General features: G+C 41.1%; 1 protein-coding gene across 9 annotated transcripts in view; it reads right to left on the bottom strand.

The window, feature by feature from the left end:
* Positions 1-26,139, bottom strand: part of MYOM1 (myomesin 1) — a 98,704-nt gene that overhangs the window by 23,160 nt on the left and 49,405 nt on the right. For 5 of the 9 annotated variants that reach the window (XR_004644707.1, XM_034762708.1, XM_034762707.1 and 2 more), the window contains 13 exons: positions 24,432-24,553; positions 23,444-23,461; positions 21,068-21,264; positions 18,423-18,549; positions 17,253-17,437; positions 16,099-16,213; positions 10,196-10,352; positions 9,051-9,157; positions 8,854-8,898; positions 4,295-4,431; positions 2,281-2,425; positions 1,160-1,219; positions 818-885 (listed from right to left, as the gene is read on the bottom strand). Coding sequence is in view for 8 of the 9 variants with exons in the window: in XM_034762708.1 (XP_034618599.1) it covers positions 818-885; positions 1,160-1,219; positions 2,281-2,425; positions 4,295-4,431; positions 8,854-8,898; positions 9,051-9,157; positions 10,196-10,352; positions 16,099-16,213; positions 17,253-17,437; positions 18,423-18,549; positions 21,068-21,264; positions 23,444-23,461; positions 24,432-24,553 (1,483 nt within the window). In the remaining variant the exon portion in view is untranslated. Of the gene's footprint in view, positions 1-817; positions 886-1,159; positions 1,220-2,280; positions 2,426-4,294; positions 4,432-8,853; positions 8,899-9,050; positions 9,158-10,195; positions 10,353-16,098; positions 16,214-17,252; positions 17,438-18,422; positions 18,550-21,067; positions 21,265-23,134; positions 23,462-24,431; positions 24,554-26,139 lie in introns of all 9 variants that reach the window. The other 4 variants (XM_034762701.1, XM_034762700.1, XM_034762705.1 and 1 more) reach the window with 2 other exon arrangements.

Raw genomic sequence — 26,139 nt, 5'->3', positions numbered from 1 at the left:
ACATTATGACCTAGAGATGAAATGCTCTGTATCCCTTTAGAACAGAGTCTCCTTCCTGTCTCTCACCCCTGCTCCCTGGTTCTCCTTACTATTTAATATTTATAGCACAATAGGACCAAGAGGCCTCCAGTCAGGTTCAGGGTATCATTGTGCTAAGCCCTGCACAAACTTCAATGAAAGCAGAGTCCCTGCCCGGAGGAGCTAACTCTCCCTCCTGATCTCTTTCTCTCCCATACTGAAAGACTAAGGCTTTACTGTTAGATTGAGAAGCTATTCCTGCTAAAAGAAACAGTGGTTTGACCATATCAGTTATAGTGATAGTGCCTGCTAGGCACATCCCTGAGGAAAGGGAGGTATGGAGTTAAAACATCCCAGTGGGAGCACTATGCAGCCCAAAACAGAAGGAGGAGAGTACAGTGAAGAAGTCAACCTTAAATTCCAAATCACTCAAGTCCAACGGTCAGAGGCTCAGTTCCTCATGGCACTATCCAATATGCAGATGAAGCATGCCTGTTTGCGACACCCCTTAATGGCATGTATGTGTTCCCTTCTTCTGACCTGCTCTGCTTAGAAGGGCCCCTGCCTCCTCCCCACAGATCACCCTTTGGGAGCATTAAGAAGAAAGCAGTTTGTGCCCAAGACAGCACAGAATCTGTGACTGTGTCCAGATGTCATTGGGGGAATACAAAGAAAAAGGAAACCTCTTTGCACTCTTCCCCACCTTGCACACCTGTGCAGTGACTGGCCACAATCTGGTCCAGTATATCTCTTGCTTTTATAACTATCTGAACAGTGTTGAAAACCAGCCAACTCTTACCTTGCATTTCAACAACACATTGCAATCAGCGGTAACTTCCCATCCCAGATACTCAACAAAATGAGGACCTGTTTAAAATGAATTTTATAAAATCAGATGAGCAATAATCACAATACAAAAGACAAGTCAAATGAACTTTTCTTGCTAGATATACTGTTATTTTTATGTCAGAAATATAGGCTTTTATTCTTTATTCTTTATGTAAAAAATGAGGTAAGGAATTAATTAGAATTGAATAGGAATTTGTATTTCAAAATATCATATTTAAACCTGCTCCTACATTTAATCAGCCAAAAGATGCCTGAACTCCTTTCATTTGCATATGATTATGCTGTTCATTACCTTGTTTCCTGAACCACTCTTGCCTCTGAAAGTCTGCTTCATTCTGTAGCTTCTTGAACACTGGGGATCAAAAACAGTCAGGAAAACAAATATGAGCCTTCTAGACAGAGTATCTCCTTAGTTGGGAATGGGATATTATTGTATTGTAGGGGTGAAATCCTGTCCCTGCTGAAGTCAATGGGAGTTTTGCTATTAACTTCAAGCTTTTCACCCCAGGTCGCTGATAGTAAATACTTCATGTGTTAAGTATTTCAGCTGTCACAACGTTATTACAGCTGACCCAGGCTCTCCTAGCCACCCACAGATATTAAACCTTTTACACGTATCCAACCCTTTTGAGGAAATGTGTGTTATTGATGGTGGTTCATTCAGCACTTGAGGACCCTCTTAAACTCATTTGTATGGTAAATGTCAATGTAATGCTATAATGAGTAATATTTAATTCACGTAAGAGAAAAGATCAAAGAGAAAAGTATGAATTGTAAATATATCTGAATATATGCCACCAAAAGGAGAAGACATTTAGTGTCACTCATCTAATCACATTTGATCCTCTGAGGAAGGAAAACAAGAATGGCAGCAGAATCATCAAGCAGTTGAAATGTAGACAGCTGTAGGTATATCTGAATATCTAACTTGAAATAGGAGAACACTCCCAAGTATCTCCAACAACATTTGCATCACATTCCCATTGTGGGACATTTTGATTGTAGATATAGGAAAACTAGCCAGACAGATGTGAGAGAGACGTTACAGGTAGTATATGGCACCTGCCATCTTCCAAGCATGCTGCAAAATTAATTAATCCACACAATGCCACTGTAGGGCATGTAAGTAATAGAAATGGTTGGAAAATGTGAACATTTTTCCTAAAGATTATAATGGAAAAATTTCCTTTTTCCCCATTTAAAAAAATTCTGAAACTTGACCAGATTTAGTAGGTATTATTATCCCCATTCTACAGATAGGTAAACTGAAGCAGAGATGTTAAGTGACTTGCTCAAGGACATGATCGATATTAAGAAATTAGTGTAAGAGCACAGATCAAGACTCAGGAGTCACTGGCTCCTTAGTTCATCACACTGCACTAGTTGTAAAAGTGAAGTTCTAGATGAGCTTACCATCACCAATAAGGACAAGACTGGATTGGTTCGTTGCTTTTCCATCCTGAAGCTGGAAGGTATAAGTCCCTTCATCGTTGTCCTCAATTTTATCCATGATCATTTCAATAAGGCCAGTATTATGGTCCACCTTCATCTTATATTTCTTCAGGAACAAAAAGAAAAGTGAGAGTAATGGTCTTCTTCAGAATCAGAAAAGACTCATCTATCTGGCCACATTCTATAATACACTTAATAACATTCTTTATTTTCTTTATTCAGATTTGTTCATTGTCTCTGTCCCGGGCTGTATGCACATAACTAAACATATACATAAAATATGTTAATCAAATATGATATAAGCATATTTATTATTATCATAACCTTTATATCTGTTCTGTACTGAGCATCATGTTCTGTTTCATTAGAAAGGATTTTTTAAAATATATGAAAACTATTGCCCAACTCTTCAAAACAATATTTTCCCTGAGATGATGCTTTTATATCTTACTTCTATAGAACGCCCTGTCTATGCCCTCTAACCAATGTAGTGGAATGCTAGAGACTTCATATGTTTTGGGGTTAAAAAAAGTTCTCTGCCTGTTGCTTATGGGAACTTGCACATAACATAGGCCCTGATTTTGGGTTACATGCAGAATTTTGGTCAGTGGTGTAATCAGAATTCAGGGGTGGGCACATGGATGAGGAAATGTGGGGATGTGGTTTGAATGCACTGCACTCTGGGAATTTTGGTCTCCTGGAATGACCTACAGAGGGATATGGACAGTAGCTAAATTACAGGACTGCCTTGTTCTGAGGATTGGAATGGTCCCTAGCTGCTTAGAGAATCTGGATGCCCACAAAGGTGGCCAGAGGTGATCGGGGTGGGGGGACACGTGGGGTCACAGGCCTCACCAGATTTCTCGGGCCACTTCTCGCCAGGATGCCCAACAGCGGCTCCCCCTGGTGGTGGCACTCACCATGTGTCTGTACAGCGTGGGGAGGGAGGAAGCAGCAGGGCATTGAGCTGGCTGTGGGCTGAGCTCCCTGTCGCTACATGGGCTGCTGCTTCTTCCCTGCTGCTCAGTCCAAGCGCTTCCTGCTGCCTGCTTCGCAGACTGCTCACTGACGTAAGTGAGGGGGACATCTTCAAGATCGGGAAGAGGAACTGTGACATGGTCCTCAGCGCCAAGCAACTCAGGTGGAGCCCTATCCAGCCCAAGAGCCCTGGAGGTGAATGAGAAGAGGGAGCTAGGGGGCAGAGTGGGAAAGTGGGGTGGACTATGCTGTTGCTGCTGCTTGCTGCTCCAATGCACTCCCAGTAGCAGCTTTCTGCTGCTGGGGGTGCACTGAAACAGCAGCAGCCTTCAATGTGCCTATCAAGGTGAAAGCAATTTGGGGGTGTCATATTCCTCCCTCCAACAAAAAGTGACTGATAATTCTCCAACTTCTTGTTCACTGAGCCGATCCAGTCCCCAAGCACCATCCCACCCTGGTGCCACCCATCCTGATGGCGTGTGGGGGATTGTGCCTCCCAATTGTGTTGCTCCTTTTGTTGGTCTTGTTTTGAACACTGGCTAAATTGATTGAGGAGCATTCAGGCAGGGAGGATGCCTGCAAGCTCTGCAGGGGGCTGGGCACTCACAGGACAGAGAGCAGGAGGAGGAGGAGGTAGTTTCTAGTGTATGTTGTCTACATACACCAAGTTTCAGGGAGTGGAGGCAGAGGCAACACATGGGGCGGTCACGTGCCCCCACAGAACTGTTTAGTTGTGCCCTCCCTCACTATCCACAGTTATGTATTGCCTCTGCAGGTGGCAGAAAGCCACTCTGAGTGCACCCTCCTGAACTGCATCCAGCAGTGCTCACCCACAGCTCAGAATGTGGGCACAATCTTTATACTGATGTTTTCATGTTATGTTTTCCATGTAAATGCATTAGAGCAGTGGGACCTGATTATATCCAAAGTGCTTAGCTGGAACATTGATACCTATTGCTTATAAAAGTCAGAAAACCATAAGCAATAAAAGTCATACCTCTCCATTAACAATTTCCTTGTCATTAAATACAAAGTTGACCTTTGCATTGCCAGACAGCTTTTCAGCCTGCAGCCAGAATCGCACTTGTCCCTTCTCCAGAAGTTCAGCTGCCAGCTCAGACTTAAGTGGGACAGCTACGAAAAGGAAAGAAAAGACTGAAGAGAATCTTTCCTGTGTTTCACAACTGTTCTTTTCCATCGTCAAAAAGCCAATTCTCCCATTGATAGGTGTAGAATTTATGGTAGTGTGTTGTCTGCCCCCACCCTCTGTGTAGTTGTTCTATTGTTCCAGGTCACTAGGGCTGTGTAGAGCTAGAAATATTCAGCGTTTGAGTTATATTTGATGCTGCTCCATTCTAACTCAAAGAAATATCTGTCTCAAAGGTAAACTGACAATATCTCTGCAGCATGATGTGAGTGTGTATGGCCCAGAAAGAACCATGCTTTATGACTCACTCTGTAATGTTATAATAAAATGTCAAAATGACTCAGCAGAAAAAAATAGCCTGCAAGGTCTTGCCTTCAAGGGTAATCAGAAAGTAAACAGCTGAACCCCACGCGGGTCCTTCATTCCTAGAATTGATCATGTGTGTCATATCATGCCAAAAATTTCAGCAGTACACTCCGTTTTCAAAGAGATAACCAGAAACACTGACATTACAAGTCACATTCATTATTGATGTAAGCAGGGTCAACTCCATTGAATGGCATTGTGGCCATTTATGTTACAGTACATTTAGCCATGGTTTTAGTTTTCCCCTTATTGACAAGTTCAAGTCTTCATCTTATTTTCATTCTAACTTTTCCTTAGGCTTTAGCTTACGTGGAAAACACAAGCAATTAGACCTAGTGATATAGGGGCAGATTTTTGAAAGGTGTTGAGCATCTAAATAGCTCTCCTTAATTTTTACCTAGATTCACAGATCTATGCAAACAGTACATGAACACTTCTCTACTCTCCTATGAGTATACAGCATATACAAGCATAAGTATATGAGGAGCTCCCAAAATATAATAAGGACATGTCAGATTTGTAGTCTGAATTAGTGTGTCATTGTTTTTCACCTTGAGAATACTGTAAAGTGTATGCATGGAAGGGTGTGACATTGTCCCGGAGCTACTGAGATGGATCTACAAACATCTTTGTGAGACAATCAGGGGGAGAATCTTTTCATTTGTTTATATAGTCTGGTAATGGCTGTAGAACTAAATGTGAAACTCTCCTATCATATAGATATTGGTAGAGGTCATGTGACATATAAAGGACTCAACAACAGTAAAGTGGGGCTATGCATGCTATACTGTAAAACAGAATACCCAAAGTAGGAACAGCACAACTCTCGGTTGTGAAACTGTTTCAGATACAAGACTGTACTGCAGGGCATATTAGCCTGTTTTCTAGCAGGGCTAGTCTGGCATTTTTCCTTCGTCATCTCCATTGCTCAGCTCCACTTGCCAGCAGCAGGGAGTGAAACTTACAAATCATTTTCACTTTTCTTCCCACTTCTCACACCTGGAAATGGCTCCTTTAAAGATTTTCACCTCTTCACTTGCTTGCTCCTCCCAGAACCCTACCGCACCTTCTGGAGCAGGCAACGTGCATGAAAGCGGCTGCCTCCCAGTCTGCTCTGAATCAGGCTGTGAAGCACAGGTGGAAGCTTCACTCTGCACATGAGACTGCTCTGTCTGCCTCTCTCTCACACACACATCCTTGTCCTGAGTAGCAGGGAACCCTCTTCCTTTCTCCCCCACCTGAAGACATCTGATAGGTAGAGAAATGGGGGAATAGCCAAAAGGGGAAGGAGGATGGGCAGTAACTAGCAGGAAAAGGGGAAGGTGGCAAATGGAGTAATCAGGGGATTGGCTATGGCAACTGGGAGGTGAGCAGAGCACCACCACTTTCTCCTCATTTTGACTCCTGCGTGTTAGTGCAATGGTGCTGTAAAAAGCTTCCTCACTTACTATGAGAAATGAGAGGTACCTTGGATCTTACTTAATCTCTAAAAACAAAAGGAGAGAAATGCCAGATGTACCAGTGTTTGCAACAGGAAGTGGGTGTAAATGAAGAAATTAGGCTGTGCTGCTTTTGTTTTACTGTCAGGTTTGTGGCAATTTTAAAGTCTTAACTTGATTTGTATGTAATTAACTATGAATATCTTAGCCTAAAATGGAAAGAAAAAAACCAAGCTTCCCAGAGGCTGTTCTATAAAGGACTAAAATAAGCTAAAGGCATCTTCTTCTGTGAAAAGAAGTCACTCCCCAGTCCACAAGACTAACAAGACTGAGTCCTTGTGCTTTCCAACAAAAGTGTTCATTTAAAAATGTGTCCATATTATGAAGCACTAACTGGCAGCTGTATTGGAAACTTCTAACAATCTTGCTTCTGAGTTTTACTTCCTATTCTGTGTAGTGTCTCAACTTATCACAAGCACCTGATTAAACCTCCTTTAGCAGTTACCAAGTTGAAGAGCAGCTATACAGAGGACTTTCCCATCCTTCTTGGCCCTGTGCAGCTACTACACTCATACATTGTCTATGTTCAGTAAGGGTATGTCCACACAGCAAAGAAAAACCCCTGGCTGGCCTGTGCCAGCCAACTCAGGCTCGTGGGCCTGGGGCTGAGGGGCTGTTTCACAACTGTCCAGACTTCCAGGCTTGGGACCTCCCTCCCTGCAGGGTCCTAAAAGCCAGGCTCCAGTCCAAGCCCAGAAATCTACACAGCAATGAAATAGCCTTGCAGCCTGAGCCACGTGAGTCCATTGGTATGGACCAGCCATGGGTTTTTCTTTGCTGTGTAGACATACCTTTTGTGTGGAGTACTCAAGCAGCCCACTTACCAATAAGCTTGCCAGCTGTAGTTGTTTCTGAACACAAGCTAAATGTGTTAAAGTAAGCACTGAGCAGTTTAAATAAATTAACATGCAAGTGTTTAAGTTGAACATGCAAGTTCTAGTGATTAATTTTCACATACATTACTAATTTTGTTAGTGCTTGTAAAAATAGTTTATCCGGAGGTGAGACTGAAGCTCTGCATATACCCGAGGGGGTCTCATTCAATTTTCTCTTCTCTTAGGCATTTGCGGATACAACTCATCTTATTGTTACTTAATACTTTACAGTGTCTAGATATATGGTGGGTCCCTGACAATACAAAGGGAAAGATGTGATCTCTGCCCTGAAGAACTCACACTCTTATATAGAACATGACACAGTCAGGGGGAACAATCGACAGAGAAGGGATGGGGTGAAGAAGGGCAAAGGGTGATGGAATACGACTTTGTGGTTACTAACTTTGGGTATGAAGGTACAATTAAGAGTTTATTTTTGTTGCTGATTTTATTATATATTAATAATATTGTTGACTTGCTTTTGGTGACATCATAGAAGAAGTAAGTCTTAAAAAGAGATTTGAATGATGAGAAGGTAGCAGATTGTAGAGTTTGGGAGGTCATTCAATATGCAGGGAATGGCATAGAAAAAGTCATGGAGGTTGTTGGGGAAGAAGCAAACAAGTGGGACATCGAGGTTGGCATCACTGGATCAGAAAAGGCCAGTTAGTGCATGACACAATAAGAGACCATGACGGATATGTAGACCAGAGTAGAGTTGTGTAGGGCCTTGAAGTGGTGTAGAAAAGGGAGGAAGTGGAGGATTCAGAATGAGAGGTGTTGTGGTCAGACTAATAGGCAAGGAAGACCATTTTAGCAGTCACGGTTTGGATGGACTGGAGGGGTGGAGGTTTGAGTAGCTGAGATAAAGAAAGATAGGAGGTGATGGACAAGAACTTTAGCTACTGGGATTGAGAGGAATAATCAGAACTTAGACATGTAGTGGAGGAAGATATGGCAAGATTTAGACCTGGATATTCGGGACTGGATTCACCATTGTGTTACTCCGGTTATACGCCATTGTGACTCTGTTTAAAACAGTGGTATTGCACCAGCTTAAAACTGGAGTAGCATAGTGATAAATAAAACCTGTAGCTAGTAGGCGAGGGAATCATTAAATATAGTCCTCAAGGTACAGACCTGTGTAACAGGAAGAATGGTCAGGTTGTCTACAGTAACAGAAAAAGAAGAAGGTGGGGAAGTTCAGAAGGAAAACTTCTGTGCAGATGGTGCATTCTAGCTGGACTTGCTGTGATATTTTGTTTTGTTAACCTCGAATTTGGTCTTAACTTACATTGCAGTAATATTGCCAGCTAAAGTTAAAGGGGCAGAAAATTATAAACTCTCACACTGGCTTGGCAACTCATAGGGTCCTGAGTAAGTGTAAAATTCAACGCTCCAGAAAAAAACAAATCCATTGGAATGCTTACTACACATCCAATATATAGATTGTACTGTACAGCTAGAGAGCAGCATCTAAATAAGCAGCAAAGGCATCAATTAATACATTAATGTACTGGGAAGAATTGAAAGACTGACTAGTAGAAACCATAACCTCAGCTTCACACATTGCATGCTTTTCTTGTGAGCCAGCGGAGCAGCTCCCCTAGCTGTTGCTGGCAGGGATTCATGCCAGTATCTCTTCTATGAGCATGCTCATTTCACTTACTTGGGAATTTGTGCTCATGGCTGAGAGCGAGCAGGCGTTTCATCTCTACAAAAATTTTAAAAAGAAATGTTACGTATGCATTTCTGTTTTAACAGTTATAATGATCACAGATTCTCTTACTTTTTCATGTAGTGCAGAAAAAGAAGTGAGAGGTGAAAGATAAAGCAGGCATCGTAAGAAATAGGTTTTTTCCTTACCTTCCTCATCTACTGTGTAGCTTGATGAAACTCCATCAGTGTCTGTGACAGCACAAGAGTAAATGCCCAAATCATCTTCCCCAAGATCTTTAAAAGCAGCTTTTGACCTTCAGACAAAAACATTTTGATTAAAACCCTGAATCAGAACATCTCCCTTTCCCCTACTAGTGGGTGCTGCATCTGCTGTGGCTCTGGCTGAACAGGAGAGTATGGGGCATAACCAGTGAAAAAGTGGGTATATCCCATGATGTTTACCATACATGTTGAAACCCCCACCCCCCCAGACTGTGTATCTGGTACATGAAAGATCTGAATAAGTCCAGCTTAGTCCTGCAGGGAAGAGAAATGGGAGCCTGCAGGGTAGAACATATGAGAGATGGAATAAAGATGCCAGAAAGGGTTCATATTGCTGGGAGTATGGTAAATACAGGCTGGTTCTAGGAAACATCTCTCTGGACTTCATTTTCATGTGAGATGTCAGGGATGTGTTAGGGATGGCTATAAACAGGGAGGGGAATGTCACATGATTTCTGGGGTGCTACGATCGGCAGGGCTCATACATCCATTTCTTCTTCCATATATGTTACTTTTGCACCTGTATATTTGCATCTCCTTCCTCCCGAGAAAATGCCTGGGGAAACAGGTGATCCAGACCATGCTGAAAGTCACCAGATCTGGGCTCTGGTGAACAAAAATGTTCCAATATTCACTGAGAATGCCCCACCACCAGCTCCCTCCTGATCAAACCAGAGTGTTGTTTGCTCCAGCACCTCAAAGGAATGCAACGAGTGCAGTATAATATGGGAAAGTTTTTGAAGCAGTCAGGACCAAAACAATTTAGGTTAAATATGTTAAAAAATACTAAATTGCACCTGCAAATCTGGTAGCCAGTGCAGGTCAGAGAGCAGAAGTGTAGTGTGCTCTTTATCTGAAGCACTGCTTAAACAAGTGGGATGCATCGTTGTGTGTGTGCAATTTCTGCATAGTCTGAAGGTGGTCTCCCATGTGGACAGCACTGTAATAATCTAACCTTCCAGTGACAAGGGCATGAATAATCTTGGTGAGGTCCACCTCCAAAAGGATGGATTTCTGTGATTCCTAAGATTTCTAAATATAACAGAGTTGTTATAAGCAAGGTTCCTTACTTTCCGCCTTTGGCGTCAAAGGCTAATCGAGATTCATCCTCAATTGGTTCATAATTCTTGGACCAGACAAACTTAGAGTCTGGAGACATCTGGTCACATTCAAAGTTCAGGGAAATGACTCCATTATCATCCACATCTACTTCCATTTCTTTAGTTCCTGGAAGAGCAAAACAAACCATGTCTACTTTTTAATAGAAAGTAGCATAAATTATTTGCATGCACATCATTCACAGGGTAAATTAAGCAGAGCCCTTTCCTTCCTTCTGCACATACATAAGCTGCTGCAACAGGCTAGTGTCCTTGATCCTTTACCAATGAGAAGAGTCTTTATCTAGGTGCGTAATTCCACTGAAGTAATGAACAAATTAAAAAGGGTACATAGGTCAATGAGATTACTTGCACATGATTAAGGACTATGCATACATGAAGGTTGCAGCATTGGGCCCTGGGCTAAAAGAAGCCTTATCTCAGGCTTAAAAATAAAATTAAATGCACTGGAAAAACTGAACAAGAACAAATGCAAGTCCATTAAAATGCATTAAATGTTGAAAATATTGTAAAAACAATACCTGCCACAGTAAGGGCTATTCATTGTATTCTTTACATAGGGAAAACTTCTAATTTTCTAGTAAAATACAAGTTCATGCCACGTACACAAGAGTATACTTGGGAAAGGTGGAGGGGTGAATAGGAAATTAAGAATTCATATTAATTTCACAAATGAATCATCACAGTAGCACTCGTGCAACTAATAGTGTTACACACAGCAGCTCATTCACACGTACAGATGTTGGATTAATCAAGTCTGACATATTGCCTATGGAATGCATCCTGTGCACACCAATAGGGAGTAAAAAAAACAGGAGTACTTGTGGCACCTTAGAGACTAACAAATTTGTTAGTCTCTAAGGTGCCACAAGTACTCCTGTTCTTTTTGCGGATACAGACTAACACGGCTGCTACTCTGAAACCAATAGGGAGTGTATTTGTGATTGGCAGCTAAGTGCAACACCTTGGTTCAAACCAAGAGCTGGTTTTGAATACTGCTTGCTACTTCAGTGCCTGCAAGCTTTGGTAAGGGTAGGACCATCCAGTGTGCACTGGTAGGGCACTGAATGGGGAATAACAAGTCCAGGGCCAGAATATACCTAGGATCTGCCTTTCATGCATACCTGTGCAGCCAAGAGAACTGGATTTTCTGTATGGGTACAGAGATGGCTCTTCACCCGTGTTGAATGTGGAGGTAATTTTTATCTAACAACTTGTTTGGTATCATCACTGGAAGCACTGTTCATTCAAGAGGACTTGGAGAGTATCCATTGTTTTTTGCACAGCTCTGAACTGAACTGGACCTTATACTTTAAAAAGGCTTCTGATGTTATAATATTCAGTTTGAGAGTGTCTTGAACTGCATAAAATGTCAATGACATACTTTTCCTCTAAAATGTTATATCTTAAGAAAAGGACCTCATTCACAAAAAGCCATCAGAATATCCAGAAATAAGTGCTTTATTTCCAGCACATTTCTTGAGTCCTGTTCCCATAATCCTAATACCATACATGGCTTCTCCAATACTGTGAGCAGAAGCACATTCCTTGGTAATAAAGTAGTTTGTGAACATGTAACTGACTGTCTTATTGCTTATAGCTTGCCATAAACGTTTAATAAAAAAAGAGATCAATGTTTGTTGCTATACCAGTATTATCATTTATCAGCCCTTTCCGAAATGCAATATGCAGTTCAGAAATACATGTAAAGTACCCATGAATGATAAATGACGTCTGAGGTCTACATAACTCTTACTGGGCAGTAACATGTTTGTAAATTTACCAGTGTAATCCATTATATGGAAATTCACCATTTGAAATGTCATTAGTGTTTGTTTCCACTGCAGATTGTTAGCGTATCAATCTTTTGATGACAGTGTAGGTAATATGCAAAAACTCTGCTATAAGAGCGATTCAAAAGGCAATATGCTTGACACTTCATTAGCTTGCATTCACTATATATTACTACTACCACTCAGCATTTATATCTGGCAGTGGTGTTGTTTATACAACTCAGGGTGCATTTTTAAAAGTTAATTTTTTCTCATTTTGCTTTATCTCTACCATAAATACTTAAACAGGTCACTAAGAAACTAAAGCATGTTTCTAGATCAGGGATCGGCAACCTTTGGCATGCAGCCCATCAGGGAAATCCGCTGGCGGGGTGGGACAGTTTGTTTACCTGCAGCGTCTGCAGGTTCAGCTGATCACAGCTCGCACTGGCCACAGTTCGCCGCTCCAGGCCAATGAGGGCTGGGGGAAGTGGCGCGGGCCGAGGGATGTGCTGACCGTTGCTTCCCGCAGCCCCCATTGGCCTTGAATGGCGAACCGTGACCAGTGGAAGCTGCGATCGGCCGAACCTGCAGACGTTGCAAGTAAACAAACTGTCCTGGCCCGCTAGCGGATTTCCCTGATGGGCCGTGTGCCAAAGTTTGCCGATCCCTGTTCTAGCAGCTGAGGATTGCCAGAGCACAGCAGCACTCTAGACAGGAGCTCATCTAAAAGCCACTCTTCCAATATGTCCCTGTGTTGGCTCTACATAAGGAGAATCCTCAGCTGAAGACATAGGTGAGGTTTAAGGCCCTGATCCTGCAATCTGATACCTGTGGGTAGACCCTTATGTCTGGGCAGAGTCCTACTATAGTTAATGGTGCTTCATGCAGGTGCAATGGTCCGCCCACACAGATGATTTTGCAGAATCGGGACCTAATTCTACTTTGCAGTGAGCAGTATCAAAACTAGGGACTGGCACAACGGGATTTGAAAAAGGGTTAAAACATACTCCTCAGAGCCCTGGGATTTTCTGTGGAAAACATACACAATGAAATCACTTTGATGAAATCAAGACTAAGTTATAGCTAAAGATATAGATTTGTTTGAGGGTTTGCTGTTTGTTTGGGCCAATTGTTTTATTTTATTTTACCTTTTAAAACATTATAAGGAAAAAGTGTACATTGTTGGCAAATTAGAAACAAAAAATACAAAATATTTGACCATATTACCCAAACATGCTGGAAATAGGAGATTGCCTCCAGTCCTACTGACAGAAATAATTCTTTCAGTATATTTATTTAAGTTTCTATTCCTCTTGGGTTAGAGATCTTGCTCTCCTGCTGATATTTCTGACTTATTCGCCAAAAGTAACACTGCAATTCTATTTGCAAAATGCAGGAATTCTCCAGAGAGACCCATCTGACTAAAATAATATTTTGCATCTATCCAAGATCTTAATAATGCCAACATTAGTTGGGAAACTACCTTTCCAGAAGATTTGAGACCAGTTTTTTAAAATGTCATGATTGTGCCTGAGATTTGCATGGTTTGAGTGAAAGCATTTTTAACCAGATTTTTGCCTTTCTGAGAGATTTGTTTTGTCTTTTCTTAACCCTTCATAAGAAGTGTAGTTTGGCATTGACCATATTTACAGATCTGAGCTAAAAGTATGTGTCAACAACAAAGTCACTACAAGATTAATTGGCCCTGAGCTTCCCGGAGAACTTTGTTGGGCCAAATCTTGACTCTCCTGCTTTGTGGACCTGGAATCCGACCCCAGCTCTGTACCCCTGAGCAATAATGAAATCCTGAGACAAGGGTCCCATATGGGTAACAGCCAGGGTGCAGCTCTGCAGCCTTGCCCCCAGCGTTAAGGGCTGTGGACGTTCTCTGCTGAACTTGGCCCTATTACTCTAGACACACACCTTACTGCAGCTATCATAGATCTCAATGGGAATTATGAGGCTACACTGGCGCTGTACAGCGCTGCAACTTGCTGCGCTCAGGGGTGTGAAAACGCCCCCCCCCCCGAGCGCAGCAAGCTACTCCCCTTGGAGAGGCAGAGTACATACAGCGCTGCAAGAGCTCTCTCGCAGCGCTGGCGGCGCGACTACACTCACTGGCTCTTACTTGTGGCAACATTCAGCGCGGCAGCGCTGTGAATTCCTGAGTGTAGCCAAGGCCTAAATCTCCTTGCAGGTGGTAAAAAAGTATCCCCAGCGCTGAATGACTGCTTAAATTCTCATTCTGTTGGAACTGAAATTATATGTGAAGTTCCTTATTTGATATGTGTGGGAGTTGCTATTGCATGACAAGCTTGTGTTATCAGTCTGAAGGCTAAGCATTAATCCTCAAAGGGAAGCAGAAACTTTGGGGAAAATGTTCATCCAATTCTTATTTCATGAGGTTTTCTGTTTCCATTGTGCATAACCCAATGTCAGAACAATAAGACTCTATGGCTTTCAATGAAACACCCGCAGCAGGACCACGTCAACTGACTTGGGATCACAGAGCTCAGGCTGTGGGGCTCTAAAATTGCAGAACAGACATCAGGCACTAGTGGAGCCTGGGCTCTGGAATCCTCCCCCCCTCATGGGATCCCAAAATCAGGGCTCCAAGTGTGAGTCCAAACATCTACACTGCCATTTTATAGCCCCAGCCCCACAAGCCTGAGTCAGCTGAGAGGGGATGTTTTATTGAAGTGTAGACATCCTAAGGGCCCTGTCCTGCTATCATTGGCTACTGGCAAAAGTCTCAATGAGCTCCTAGAACTAGACTGCAGCCTTAGATGTGTTTATCTTATACTAAATTATGTATTTTAAGGAGATTTTGGAGGTACATTTTTCATCATGGAATATCAGGGTTGGAAGGGACCTCAGGAGATCATCTAGTCCAACCCCCTGCTCAAAGCTGGACTAATCCCTAACTATATTTTTTGCCCCAGAACCCTAAATGGCCTCCTCAAGGATTGAACTTACAACCCTGGGTTTAACCAGGCCAATGCTCAAACCACTGAGCTATCCCTCCCCCTCTTGCAGTTTGTGTTTACAGCACACAAAAAATATACCTGCATGAACCTCAGCATCTTAGATGTTTTACTTTTGTATTTGTTTTTATTAGTTTCATGTATTGTGTGTCAGTTCTAACAACAGTACTATCTCTTATGAGTAGGTTAAAAATCTATGGGCCCAACAGCCTCTTCCTATGGAAATACCAATGGAAAGGATCTGGAGGGAGGAAAGCTCTATGAGGCTCATAGAGATTCCTCCATGTTTTTCTGTTTTATTAAGGGCTATGTCCTCTGTGGAAATAGCAGGGGTCCAGAGTCCAAAACCACAGATACTCAGATACCTATATGAAATCCATGGATCCACTGGAGTTCTGGGTCCAGCTGTGTGGGGATTCTGTGCCTCCACACTGACTCTTGGGTTCCCTGCTTCTCTCCACACCTTTCTAGCATTGTGGATTCATTGTAGCCATGCTGCAAGCGTTTCTCCAATCAGCAGCTGCCCTGGGCTCTCCATGTTAAGGTAGTCTCCACAGTAAGGAGGGTGTCTGTGTTAACTTGTGAAAGGATTTACTGTTGGTGCCAAGGGAGAAAAAGAACATTCTCCTTGGCCCATTCACAGCCTGTCCCCTCCCCAGGAACTCTCTGTGAGTCAAGGGACAGAAGGGATATGAGCTGCAGTGGCAGCAGCAGCTGATCTCCCTTCTATCTGGGGAAAAGTAAAACCTAAGTGTGGAAGTTACACTCCATGCCCTGATCTAGGGGAACAACTGGATCCTCTATTTATGTATTTATCTGCAATTGCATACAAATATTATTTTACCATATTTGTGTGTTCCAGTATTTGTGTGTATGTATAGTATAGGCATCCAAGTGTATTCAGAAAACTTATTTTATAAAGGAGGTAAAGAGTCACACTCAGCTAGTATCCTTTATAGAAAAAGGGCTTGGTGCATTGGTAATACATCGAAGGACATATGGGTTCAGGTCCTTTGTGTGTATTCTCTGATTATGAGCATGTCTGATAAATATGAACCTGTATTAATGCAGATGCAAAACAAGAGTGTAAACGAACCTGGTCGTGTTTCTGCTATGACAGGGTCAGTGGTATCAGAAGGTTTCCCGACACCAGCCTGATTTGTTGCTCGCACCCGGAATAGATAGCTGACACCTTCCTTTAGGCCACTGACCTAGAACAAGCAAATAGAGAAGCACAGTACACTACTGAGCACTTCATTTTACTCTTCCATATCTATAATACCAGTTTGGCGGCTTGACAATAATATATCTTCCTCTTTTCCCCCCCTCTTTTTTCACTTGGAAACTTCCACTTTCCTCATGTCCCTCCCATCCAGGCTAACGTGACTTATTTTTGTTTGCTACTTGAGTCTAGCCAGCATTTTTGATGGTGTCATCAATGATGTTAGCACATTTCTGGGAACAGGATGTTTTTAACTCTTGTGCAGTCCATCTGCCTCCGCAGCAGCAGAACAAAAATACTGCAGGTCAATTCTGGCTTTTAAAAAAATTGTAATCAGAGTCAATAATTCAAACCATAGATATTTAGAATCTGGATGTCATTCTCTATTGGATTATAATGATTTTAAAATCCAGTTTGAGGCTACACTACATTCCAATGTCTCTTTAAAAATACACAAGCGAAGATCACATTTTAAAATGAGGTGTTTTTTTTAAATGACCTTTGAAATATACAAATTTCAAATGTATGTATACATTTGTACACTCTTGGAAGAATGTTTAGAATCAAGATACAGTTAATCTTATATTTAGAAATTGCTCCATGAAATTATGTACCATAATAGCCTAGCCATCTAAATTACAAACTCAAAAAAATGAGATGACAGGGTATATTATGTTAAAACAGTCATCCTGTCATATTTTCACAGCACACACCGCAGTGATTTGCCACTTGTGTTCACTTTTGAGTCAGGAAATACAGAGGATACATCTGTATTATAACCTTATTTTAGGAATGCCATTTCACTTTGGTAGTGCGTTCTTTTATTTTTAGACTTACTGGGCTAAATTCTTTTCCAAGTTAAACCCCTATGTGACTCTGCTAGGATTACATTGGTGTAATTGAGGGCACAACATAGCTTGGTAAGTCTAAAACTATAAGGAAGCACTACCAAAATAGAATGGCATATCTAGAATTGACTTCACAGAAGTTGCACTGGTATAATTGAATTTGGTTCCAAAACTGATTACCTTTAAGAATTTATTTGCAATTGGCTTCTCATTGACACTCCTCCAATGTTCGTCTGTTGCTTCTGTTTCCTTTACATCAACATAGTAACCAGTTACAGGATTACGGCCAATGTAAACTGGTGGTTTCCACAGTAAAACCAAAGAGTCTTTTCTAACTTCAGTGCATAAGAGATCATGGGGTGGTCCTAAAGGATAAAAAAAAAAAGTTGGAATCTTGTGCATTAAATAAAGCCACAAGCAGGCCATTGCATAGAACAAATGAAAAATGTACCATCTCAAAAAGACTGTGGGCTAAATTCAGAGTGGGTGTAAGTAGATGCAACTCCATTGTACCTGTGATCTTATACAGTCCTGGCCATGTTCAAAATGAACTAGCTCCCAAAATGATCCTATTTCCTTTTTTTCTAACCTACAATATGTCAATCAAACATAAATGACCAGCCTCATCAAATGACAGGGAGAGAAGTTAATTATTAAACGCATTCATTTGTTGAGAGCCTGATCTAATGCCCATTGACGTCAATGGGAGTCTTTGCATTAACTTCAATGGGTATTGGATCTGGCCCTGAACTGACATGCTTAGGATAGGGCTAAAGGGCCTGTTTCTTCACCGCCTTGCACCTTGTGTAGACATTTACACCAGGCATAGATGTAGTATAGGAACCTAAATAGAAAATAAACAAACAATTAGCTGCAAAGTGGGTATTAAATGCTACCAAATGAGAAGAGCAATGTTTAACACCCACTTTGCACAGGTGTAAATGGCTCTGCAAAGCAATGGAGAGCCTTATGTGCAGAGCAACTTTACTTCCATTAAAGAGTCCTGTGGCACCTTATAAACTAACAGACGTATTGGAGAATGAGCTTTCATGGGTGAATACCCACTTCATCGGATGCATGCAGCCACAGGATTCTTTGCTGCTTTTACAGATTCAGACTAACATGGCTACCCCTCTGATACTTTACTTCCATTGACTTCTATTGGAAGTGGAACTGAGAGCACACAGCAGGTGTAGCAGCAAACCCATAGCAGACTCAGGATGCAGCCTGCTGAGAATAAGAACAGAACACTGTTCTAGCCAGCAGCATTCCTCTCATTTTGTGTAGAGTGGGGGTTTGGTATACTCCACTGAATGATGCTGAGCTTTGATGTTTTGTTTAGATTTTTACCTGGAACAGCAATGGTCCATTCTTCACATTTGAAGGATCGAGTAGGTGGGGAGGGTGTGCCGACCCCAGCTAGGTTAGCAGCAGCCACTTGGAATTGGTACACCATGTTTTCCTTCAAATTGTGAATCTGTAGGATTAAGAAAACAATACCCATTAACCTTGCTTTAAAGTTGTAGAAGGAGATTGTACTGATGACTGTCACATATGTAAACTCTAGGATACAAACCCTCTTTATAAAGCCTGTACAATGAATAGGTGAAAGCAATATTAAAAATCAGTTATGTATACTTTCATTTCTTTTCAATCATTTAAGAATGAAAAGGCACTACAAAAGCTATCTTTGTGCACTGACACCTGGGCAATACCTTCTATAAGCAGCCACATCTCAGCAAACTGAGGAAGGCTTGAGACTCTGGGCTTGTCTTCGTGTACAGCACTACAGTGGTGCAGTTGCACTGTTCTAGCTCTTTAGTGAAGACACTACTACACCTGACAGGAGAGCTTCTCCCATCTGCATAGTTAATCCACCCCCAGAGAGGGAAGCTATGTCGGGGGAGAAGCTCTCCCATCGACATAGCGATGTCTACACAGGGGGTTAGGTTGGTATAACTACATCGCTCAGGGGTATGGATTTTTCACACCTCTCAGTGACATAGTTATACCAATATAGGTCTGTAGTGTAGACCTAGCCTATGAATGTTCTAAATGTGCATAAACTGTAAAAAAACCAACAACGAAAAACTATCTTTACTGTTAGACATTGTGCTAGGTAGGTAGGGAGCAGAGTGTCACCAGCCATGCGTTAATTACATAATTCAGCCTGCTGATGTGGGAGCTGTCCCTGCAGTGAGGTATACGCCGGCACTCATTTGAAAAGCAGCTGTGTGCACCCCTGGCAATTATGTGCTGCAGATGGTAGCATACTTGCAAGCTGGATCAGGATCTAGCCCCAGACCATGACTTCCTTAGGCCACAGCCAGTCAGCACAGGAGTGGCTCAACTCCCTCATACTCTATTAAGTGCTAATGGCCTCATTTTCAAAGATGCTGGGCATGTGTAGCTTCTATTGGTGACATGAGTTCTTAGATACTATGGTGATGGGTGCCAGACTGAAAGATAGTTTGTAGCTCGTTCAATAGATAAGTCTGTAGATTGATGGTACATTCAGGGTACACCTCTACCCCGATATAACGCGACCCAATATAACACGAATTCTGATATAACGCGGTAAAGCAGTGCTCCGGGGGGAGCGGGTCTGCGCACTCCGGCGGAGCAAAGCAAGTTCAATATAACGCGGTTTCACCTATAACTTGGTAAGATGTTTTTTGGCTCCCGAGGACAGCGTTATATCGAGGTAGAGGTGTATGTCTACACTGCCCACGTTACAGTACGGTTGTGGCGTGACGTGGGCAGTGTAGTAACACTTTATCGCCGTGGGAGAGCTCTCCCGGCAATAGAAAACAACAAGGGATGGTAGCTTTATCACCGGGAGCGCTGTCTATACTGGCGCTTTTCAGTGCTAAAATTTTTGTCGCTCAGTGGGGTGTTTTTTCACACCCCTGAATGACTAAACTTTTAGCACTGAAAATGGCAGTGTAGACACAGCCTTACTGAATGCAGATAATTTGTACTCACACATTTAGGGTATGTCTACACTGGTAATTGAATGACAAAACTTTTGTCTTTCACAGGTGTTAACTCCCCTCCCCCGAAAGACAAAAGTTCTGCTTCGACAAGCACCAGTGTGACCAGCGTGTTGTCGTCAGGAGCGCTCTCCTGCCAATAGGGTGACCAGATAGCAAATGTAAAAAAATCAGGACAGGGGGTGGGAGGTAATAGGTGCATATATAGGAAAATCCCCCCAAAATTGGGACTGTCCCTATAAAATCGGGACATCTGGTCACCCTAACTGCCAACAATGCAAATGCCACTCATTGGGGGTGGAAGTTTTTTGTCGGCAGGAGAGCCGACAAACAGTGGCGACATGGCGTGACTTTTAGCGGCATGGCTGTAGTGACACAGCCATGTCGCTAAAAGCTGTGTAGTGTAGACATAGCCATAGGAAAAAGCTTACCCTACTCTACTTCTACCCACAAAGCAGAGGGCAGGGTATGACACTAAACATTTATATACAAACCCTCTGCATCCAAGAAGTGTTAACTGGTGACTCTTATCGTGCTTTAGAAATAAACACTGACAAGAAGCAAAGGACTAGAAGAATAAGTTGTTTTACTTTTCATTCTAATACATACCTGATATAGCATCACAAATCATTGTGAGCAACATATTAACCTTCTAGGACATGACACACCTTTTTAAAAGCTGAATACTCTCTATTAAATTGTAGACCGGTTTCTGAGTCACATTTAATAGAGTAATAATACTTTTTCACTTATATAACACCTTTCTATCAAGAAACCCAAAATACTTCAAAAAAAGGACAGCATAGCTCTTATTATATCTGTGGCATTAAAGAATGAGCAAACCAAGCAAATATTAGACTAGCATTTGTTTGCTATAGAGTATCTCTGACATAAACATCCCAATCCACTGGAAACAATGAATTAGAAGCTGTTTTTCCTAATCTGTCTTGTTACATATATATTTCTGATGCATGCTCAGCAATATGAAAATTAACCTCTTACCCTGTAGGCCCTCTCACTAACTGGTTTAATGTTGGCCTCGTTCCATTTTCCAGGAACTCCATCAATCACTTCACGATAGTTCACATAGTAGCCAGTAATTTCAGCTCCGCCAATGATTTTGGGCTGTTTCCATCCTAGCACCATTGAGTCACGAACACTTTCAAGTACAGTGATGTCATAAGGTGGAGATGGGGCAGCTGTGTCAACATGAACATCATATGAATAGGCAGTAATCATTCTACTAGTCAAATGAGCATTTGGCTTTCTCATCTTGTACTTCTTTGTCAGGAAAAATTCCATTTGTAGTCAATGGAAATTTTGCTGTTGTAAGGAATGCAGGATGAAGGCCTCCATGAGCCAATAAAAAACTAAGCTACATAAGCATTAGCTATACAGCAGTGTTTGATATTTGAGAAACAAGCTGATACACGGTGAAAGTATGTGTCGCAACTGCAGCTCTCATATAAGTGAACAGGTTTCATTTTCAGTACAGTGAAAGAACAGAAACTAAAACTAACACCATAGCAGACTTGCAAAATTTTGGAGATGCAATGATTTGTTTTCTTTTGCTGAAACCAACCTTTTTCCCACACTCAATTTTTTCTTTGGTTCCTTTTTTACCCCACAGTACCATGATGAGAAAAGAGGTAATGCAACACCACCTATTTCCTCATTTTTGGTCTCTGAATGTTATAATGATATCATTGCACCCTTTGGGTAAACTTACCTTACTGAAGGAAAGCACAGTCATAGCACAGCTGTCTGATCAGAAATGGAAGAGGCCTGTTTCTGGAGCTTACTTCAAAAATATCTGGAGCACAATTTTTTTTTAAACCAACATAGAAAGCATGAAACTTCAGTCCTGCAACTGCACCCACTTTCTTACAATATCTCCTATATGCATACCGGTGGAATATTTGTACACAGAGTATTTACCACTGATCAGCTGTTGCCAATACTTAGGAACTCCTTGTCTCACTTTGGATGTAGCTCAGATAGAATTTTGAACGACCTCATTTGCTGAATGTTCTTTCAGAATAACTCATCATCCAGTCAGCAAAAACTTTATTTTAATTAGTAAAGGAAACCCGCAGAAAAAACCCTATTGCCTTTGAAATCAAGGATAACTCTATCAATAATTGACTACATTTAAGCAGGAAACTCTTGCTGAAGTGTACTCAACTGTATGTAGGTATACATTTAGACAGGTGCTCAGATACCATGATGGGCATGTATTGCTGGAAGATGTATAAGAAAAGTTTAATTGTGTAAATATTACAGTAATTCCCCCTGTTTTCTTATTGTCCTGTTTAACAGACTATATCAGCTGGTGTCAGCATAGCTCTACTGAAGTAACCGGTTTATACCAGCTGAAGATCTAGCCCAGTGTCCTTAAGTATGGTGGATGCTTAAGTGTCGATTGCATATAACTGCTGTATGTGCACTTACAAACTTGATGGATTTTCTCCATTAAAGTATTACTGTCAACTAACAAATACAATATATAATATTCACTAGCACTATGCCTTAAAGTATAAGAAGAAATCTAAGCATAAATCCAGAAAGGAACTCAATATATCTGATAACAGCAGAGCTGTTTCTGCTCACTATGATGTAACAATTAACTCACGAGATTTTGTTTCCTTTGTCTATAACCTAAAGTCTGAATATCAAGACTCCTTATAGAGAATGAATTGCTGGCAGGTGTTAAAAATCCCTCTGACTATGCATTACAAGCTTTGTTGCTATCCCCAGAAATACCACCAAAGTGATTTAGAAGTCATGGTATTTTTGGATACATAACTGTAATATATAAAGTAAAGTAAAGCAAGCTATTAAATTAGTAAATGATTTTAAATGTTTTGCTGTCAACAGACACACTGTATGGGAAATGGTCCCCCATACCATTCCATGCATAATGACCCTTAATGAAAAGCTGAGCATGTAAATGGATCTGATGAAAGATGCATCATTGGTGAGAATGTCCATTGTGACTTGGATGATAAGCGATGAACACTGTCTGAGATGAATGTGCTGAAATGGTGAAATTTGTTTATTAGCTCTCACCTATATCTTTCTTCTCTTTCATTTTCTCCAATGCCAAAGGGTCCCCAGGTTGAGTCTTACTTGCCTGCTTAGCAGCTCCCTTCTGTGGTGAAGGTGTAGGAACATTCTTAACCGTTTCTCTTACTTCACTGACTCCTGTACTCCCCAGTTTATCAGAGCTACTGGGTAGCACGTGTCTGTTAAATTTAGCATTGCATTTTAGCAAAGCATCTGTGTCAAAAATAGGCTGGGAGGACTCATGCATGCCTTCCCAGGAGGTAGTGTAGTCTGTTAGTCCACCAGCTTTACCACTCAGTTCAGGACACACACCATGAAGCAATCCTCCCCCTGCAATTGCCAGAAAATAACAGACATTTTGAATTAGACATCATTCCTTTTTCTTCATTTATTCAACAGAATGAAGAAATGATCACAAAGAACAACATAGGCAGGACATGAACAAACATGATTTTTGCTGACATTACAATATGCTTCGACTCACAAGAAATGTGAAAAGCATATAGTACCTCCCAACCTTCTCACTACAAGTAACTCTTTTTTTAATGGTGTATATTTTACAGCACAGATGTGACAGTCAATAATCTGGAAAGCTAATAGAAGTAAAGTGATTGTCACTTGCCACACTTCTTTTAAGATTAGATCCTTTTACCCATATCTAGGATCGTTTCAGCTCATCTTTAGAAGTGCCTCTTTCTTCTGCCATACTTGTCTTCTGAGGTTGGGAGGTATGTCAGTTCGATACAAATAGTGTTAGAATGTTGAAAACATACAATTTATTCTGGTTCAGTGAGTTCATTAGTCTCCTTATGTTAGTTCAGGCAAAACAGAAAAAGCTCATCAACAGTATGGAGGATGCACAGGGTTTTAGGAGGTTTACAGAAGAGAACGACAGCATTATTAGTAGGTTCAGGTATGAAAATAAATCAAGCCCTTAGATTTAGGAACTGACTTTATGCAGGATGATGTGTATTAGAGGTGATTTATATCAATATGAAATTAGACTGGCATTCCATTTTCCAGCGTAACTATGACGTGAACTTAACAGCGTTTTCATACAGTGATTCATGAATAACATCTGAGGAAGCCTGGATGGTGAAGATGAACAATCTACAGTGACTGAGTGACTGTAAAAGTATGGCTGTGAAGCATTACACATGATATGACCAACAGGAAAATCATTATCTGTGGACAATACTGTAAAACAATATAATTAGTTACAAATAATTGCTGAAAAAAACTTTCTGGAATCATTCAATTTTTTGTTTACTATTGACCATGGCAATGGAACATAGCTTACCAATGGCTGCTTTGACTTCAATAGCCTCTGATTCCTGTGAATATTCACTGAGTCCAGCTGCATTAACAGCTCTGACTCGGAAAATGTAGTTCTCACCAGTGAGGAGTCCATGGCAAATGAATCTAAAGCAAAACAGTAAAGGAACATTTAGAAAACCCTTATCCCACTGTAGTGAATGGGAGTTTGCCATTGACCTGAGTGAGGCCAGGATTTCACCCCTGTAGTAGCTGTACTGCAGTGAGACAACATACAAAGGAGATTTGGATATCAGCAGGAAGGCTAATATGAAATTTTATCTCAAGGAAGCAAATAGGTTTGTTTCAGTAATAATGTCTGGAAATGACTGTCAACCCGATCTGTATGTGAGCAGTTCTTATGCTAATTTAAGGGATCTGTCTGATAAAAGCAAGGCTTATGGAAGTGTGCAAACAGAGGTGAAATATGGAAAAATAAAATGAGCATGTTGATTTTTGTGAAGAAGTTAATGATCATTGCTCCTTTTAAAAATGAAATATTCATTTAATTGCCATATTAACCCCCTATAAGATTGATCTTGCATAGCCCAAGTATAGCTAGTGGCAGGGATAAGTACAATGTGATGGGCAGGATAAGGAGCACTTCTCAGTAAGCAATCAATTACTTCTGCCTAGTAGCAGGAGAAAGGTCAAAGACCGGAAGGCACAGCTAAGCACCTCATTTGCATAACAAGGATCACACTCCTGTCTCCTGAGACATGCCCATTCTCCAACACCTACCACTTTTTTCCCTGAGCTCATGAGAGTATGGGAGTTGCTGTGTCAGGGGGTAGCTTCCTTCTGCTCAGTGCAGAGGAATACACAGACCTAATTGCACCCACATGTAGCCTCTGCTCACGCTTGTACTTTCCAACGGGTACATCACAAAGACTTGCAAGACCTAGACCTGTCTGCTTCAGTGCCATGCTTATAATGCTAGGTATAAAGTTATGTGGTTAGTATGAGTTTCTGCTATAATTTGTCTTCAACCATGCTTGAAAAATTACAATAACCATGAAAGTTACAGTAACTATAGAGAATAAGAGCAGAAAAAAAGATATCAGAATTTCAACTTCAATTTCTTGCTTCTAAACATCACATAGTAACCTCCTTAACATTTAAATAGGGGAGTCAATAGTGGACAGAAGGTTGATGTACATTTTTGCCCAGGCAACATCTTCATTACACTATCGCATAATAAATAGTAATGGTTGTAAGCGTTTCATGGCAGGGACCATCTTTTACTCTGTGTTTGTAAAGTCCTCAATACAACAAAAGCCCCTCAATGCTGACTGGAACCTAAGCACGCTAGTTATACAAATAAATAATAATTCTCTATCATGGTGGCTAATGATTGTAATGTTAGCAATATTAATCAGTTACTATAATAAGTCATAATAAGCCAGACCTGGCTTTCCATTACAACATAAATATTAAATAACTCCCTTGAATTCAATGGAATTTCTCTGGATTTAAAGCAGTGTAAAATTTACTCAGGCAAAATTCCTATTAGGACAAATTTTGGTTTAATTTATGAAGGTGTAAATCTGGAGTAACTTCATTGACTGACAGAATGAATTTAGTATGAATAAAGGATGTAAGTTCTGTATGCAAATAATTAGTACATTTGCAATGTAGCATGGAATTTTCTAATGTGCTCATGAGTCTCTTTGATGATGAAAGTGAAATAGCAG

The sequence above is a fragment of the Trachemys scripta genome, chromosome 2 (genome assembly GCF_013100865.1).
Source record: "Trachemys scripta elegans isolate TJP31775 chromosome 2, CAS_Tse_1.0, whole genome shotgun sequence".
NCBI lineage: Eukaryota > Metazoa > Chordata > Testudines > Emydidae > Trachemys > Trachemys scripta.
This window is presented reverse-complemented; position numbering and strand designations above follow the sequence as displayed.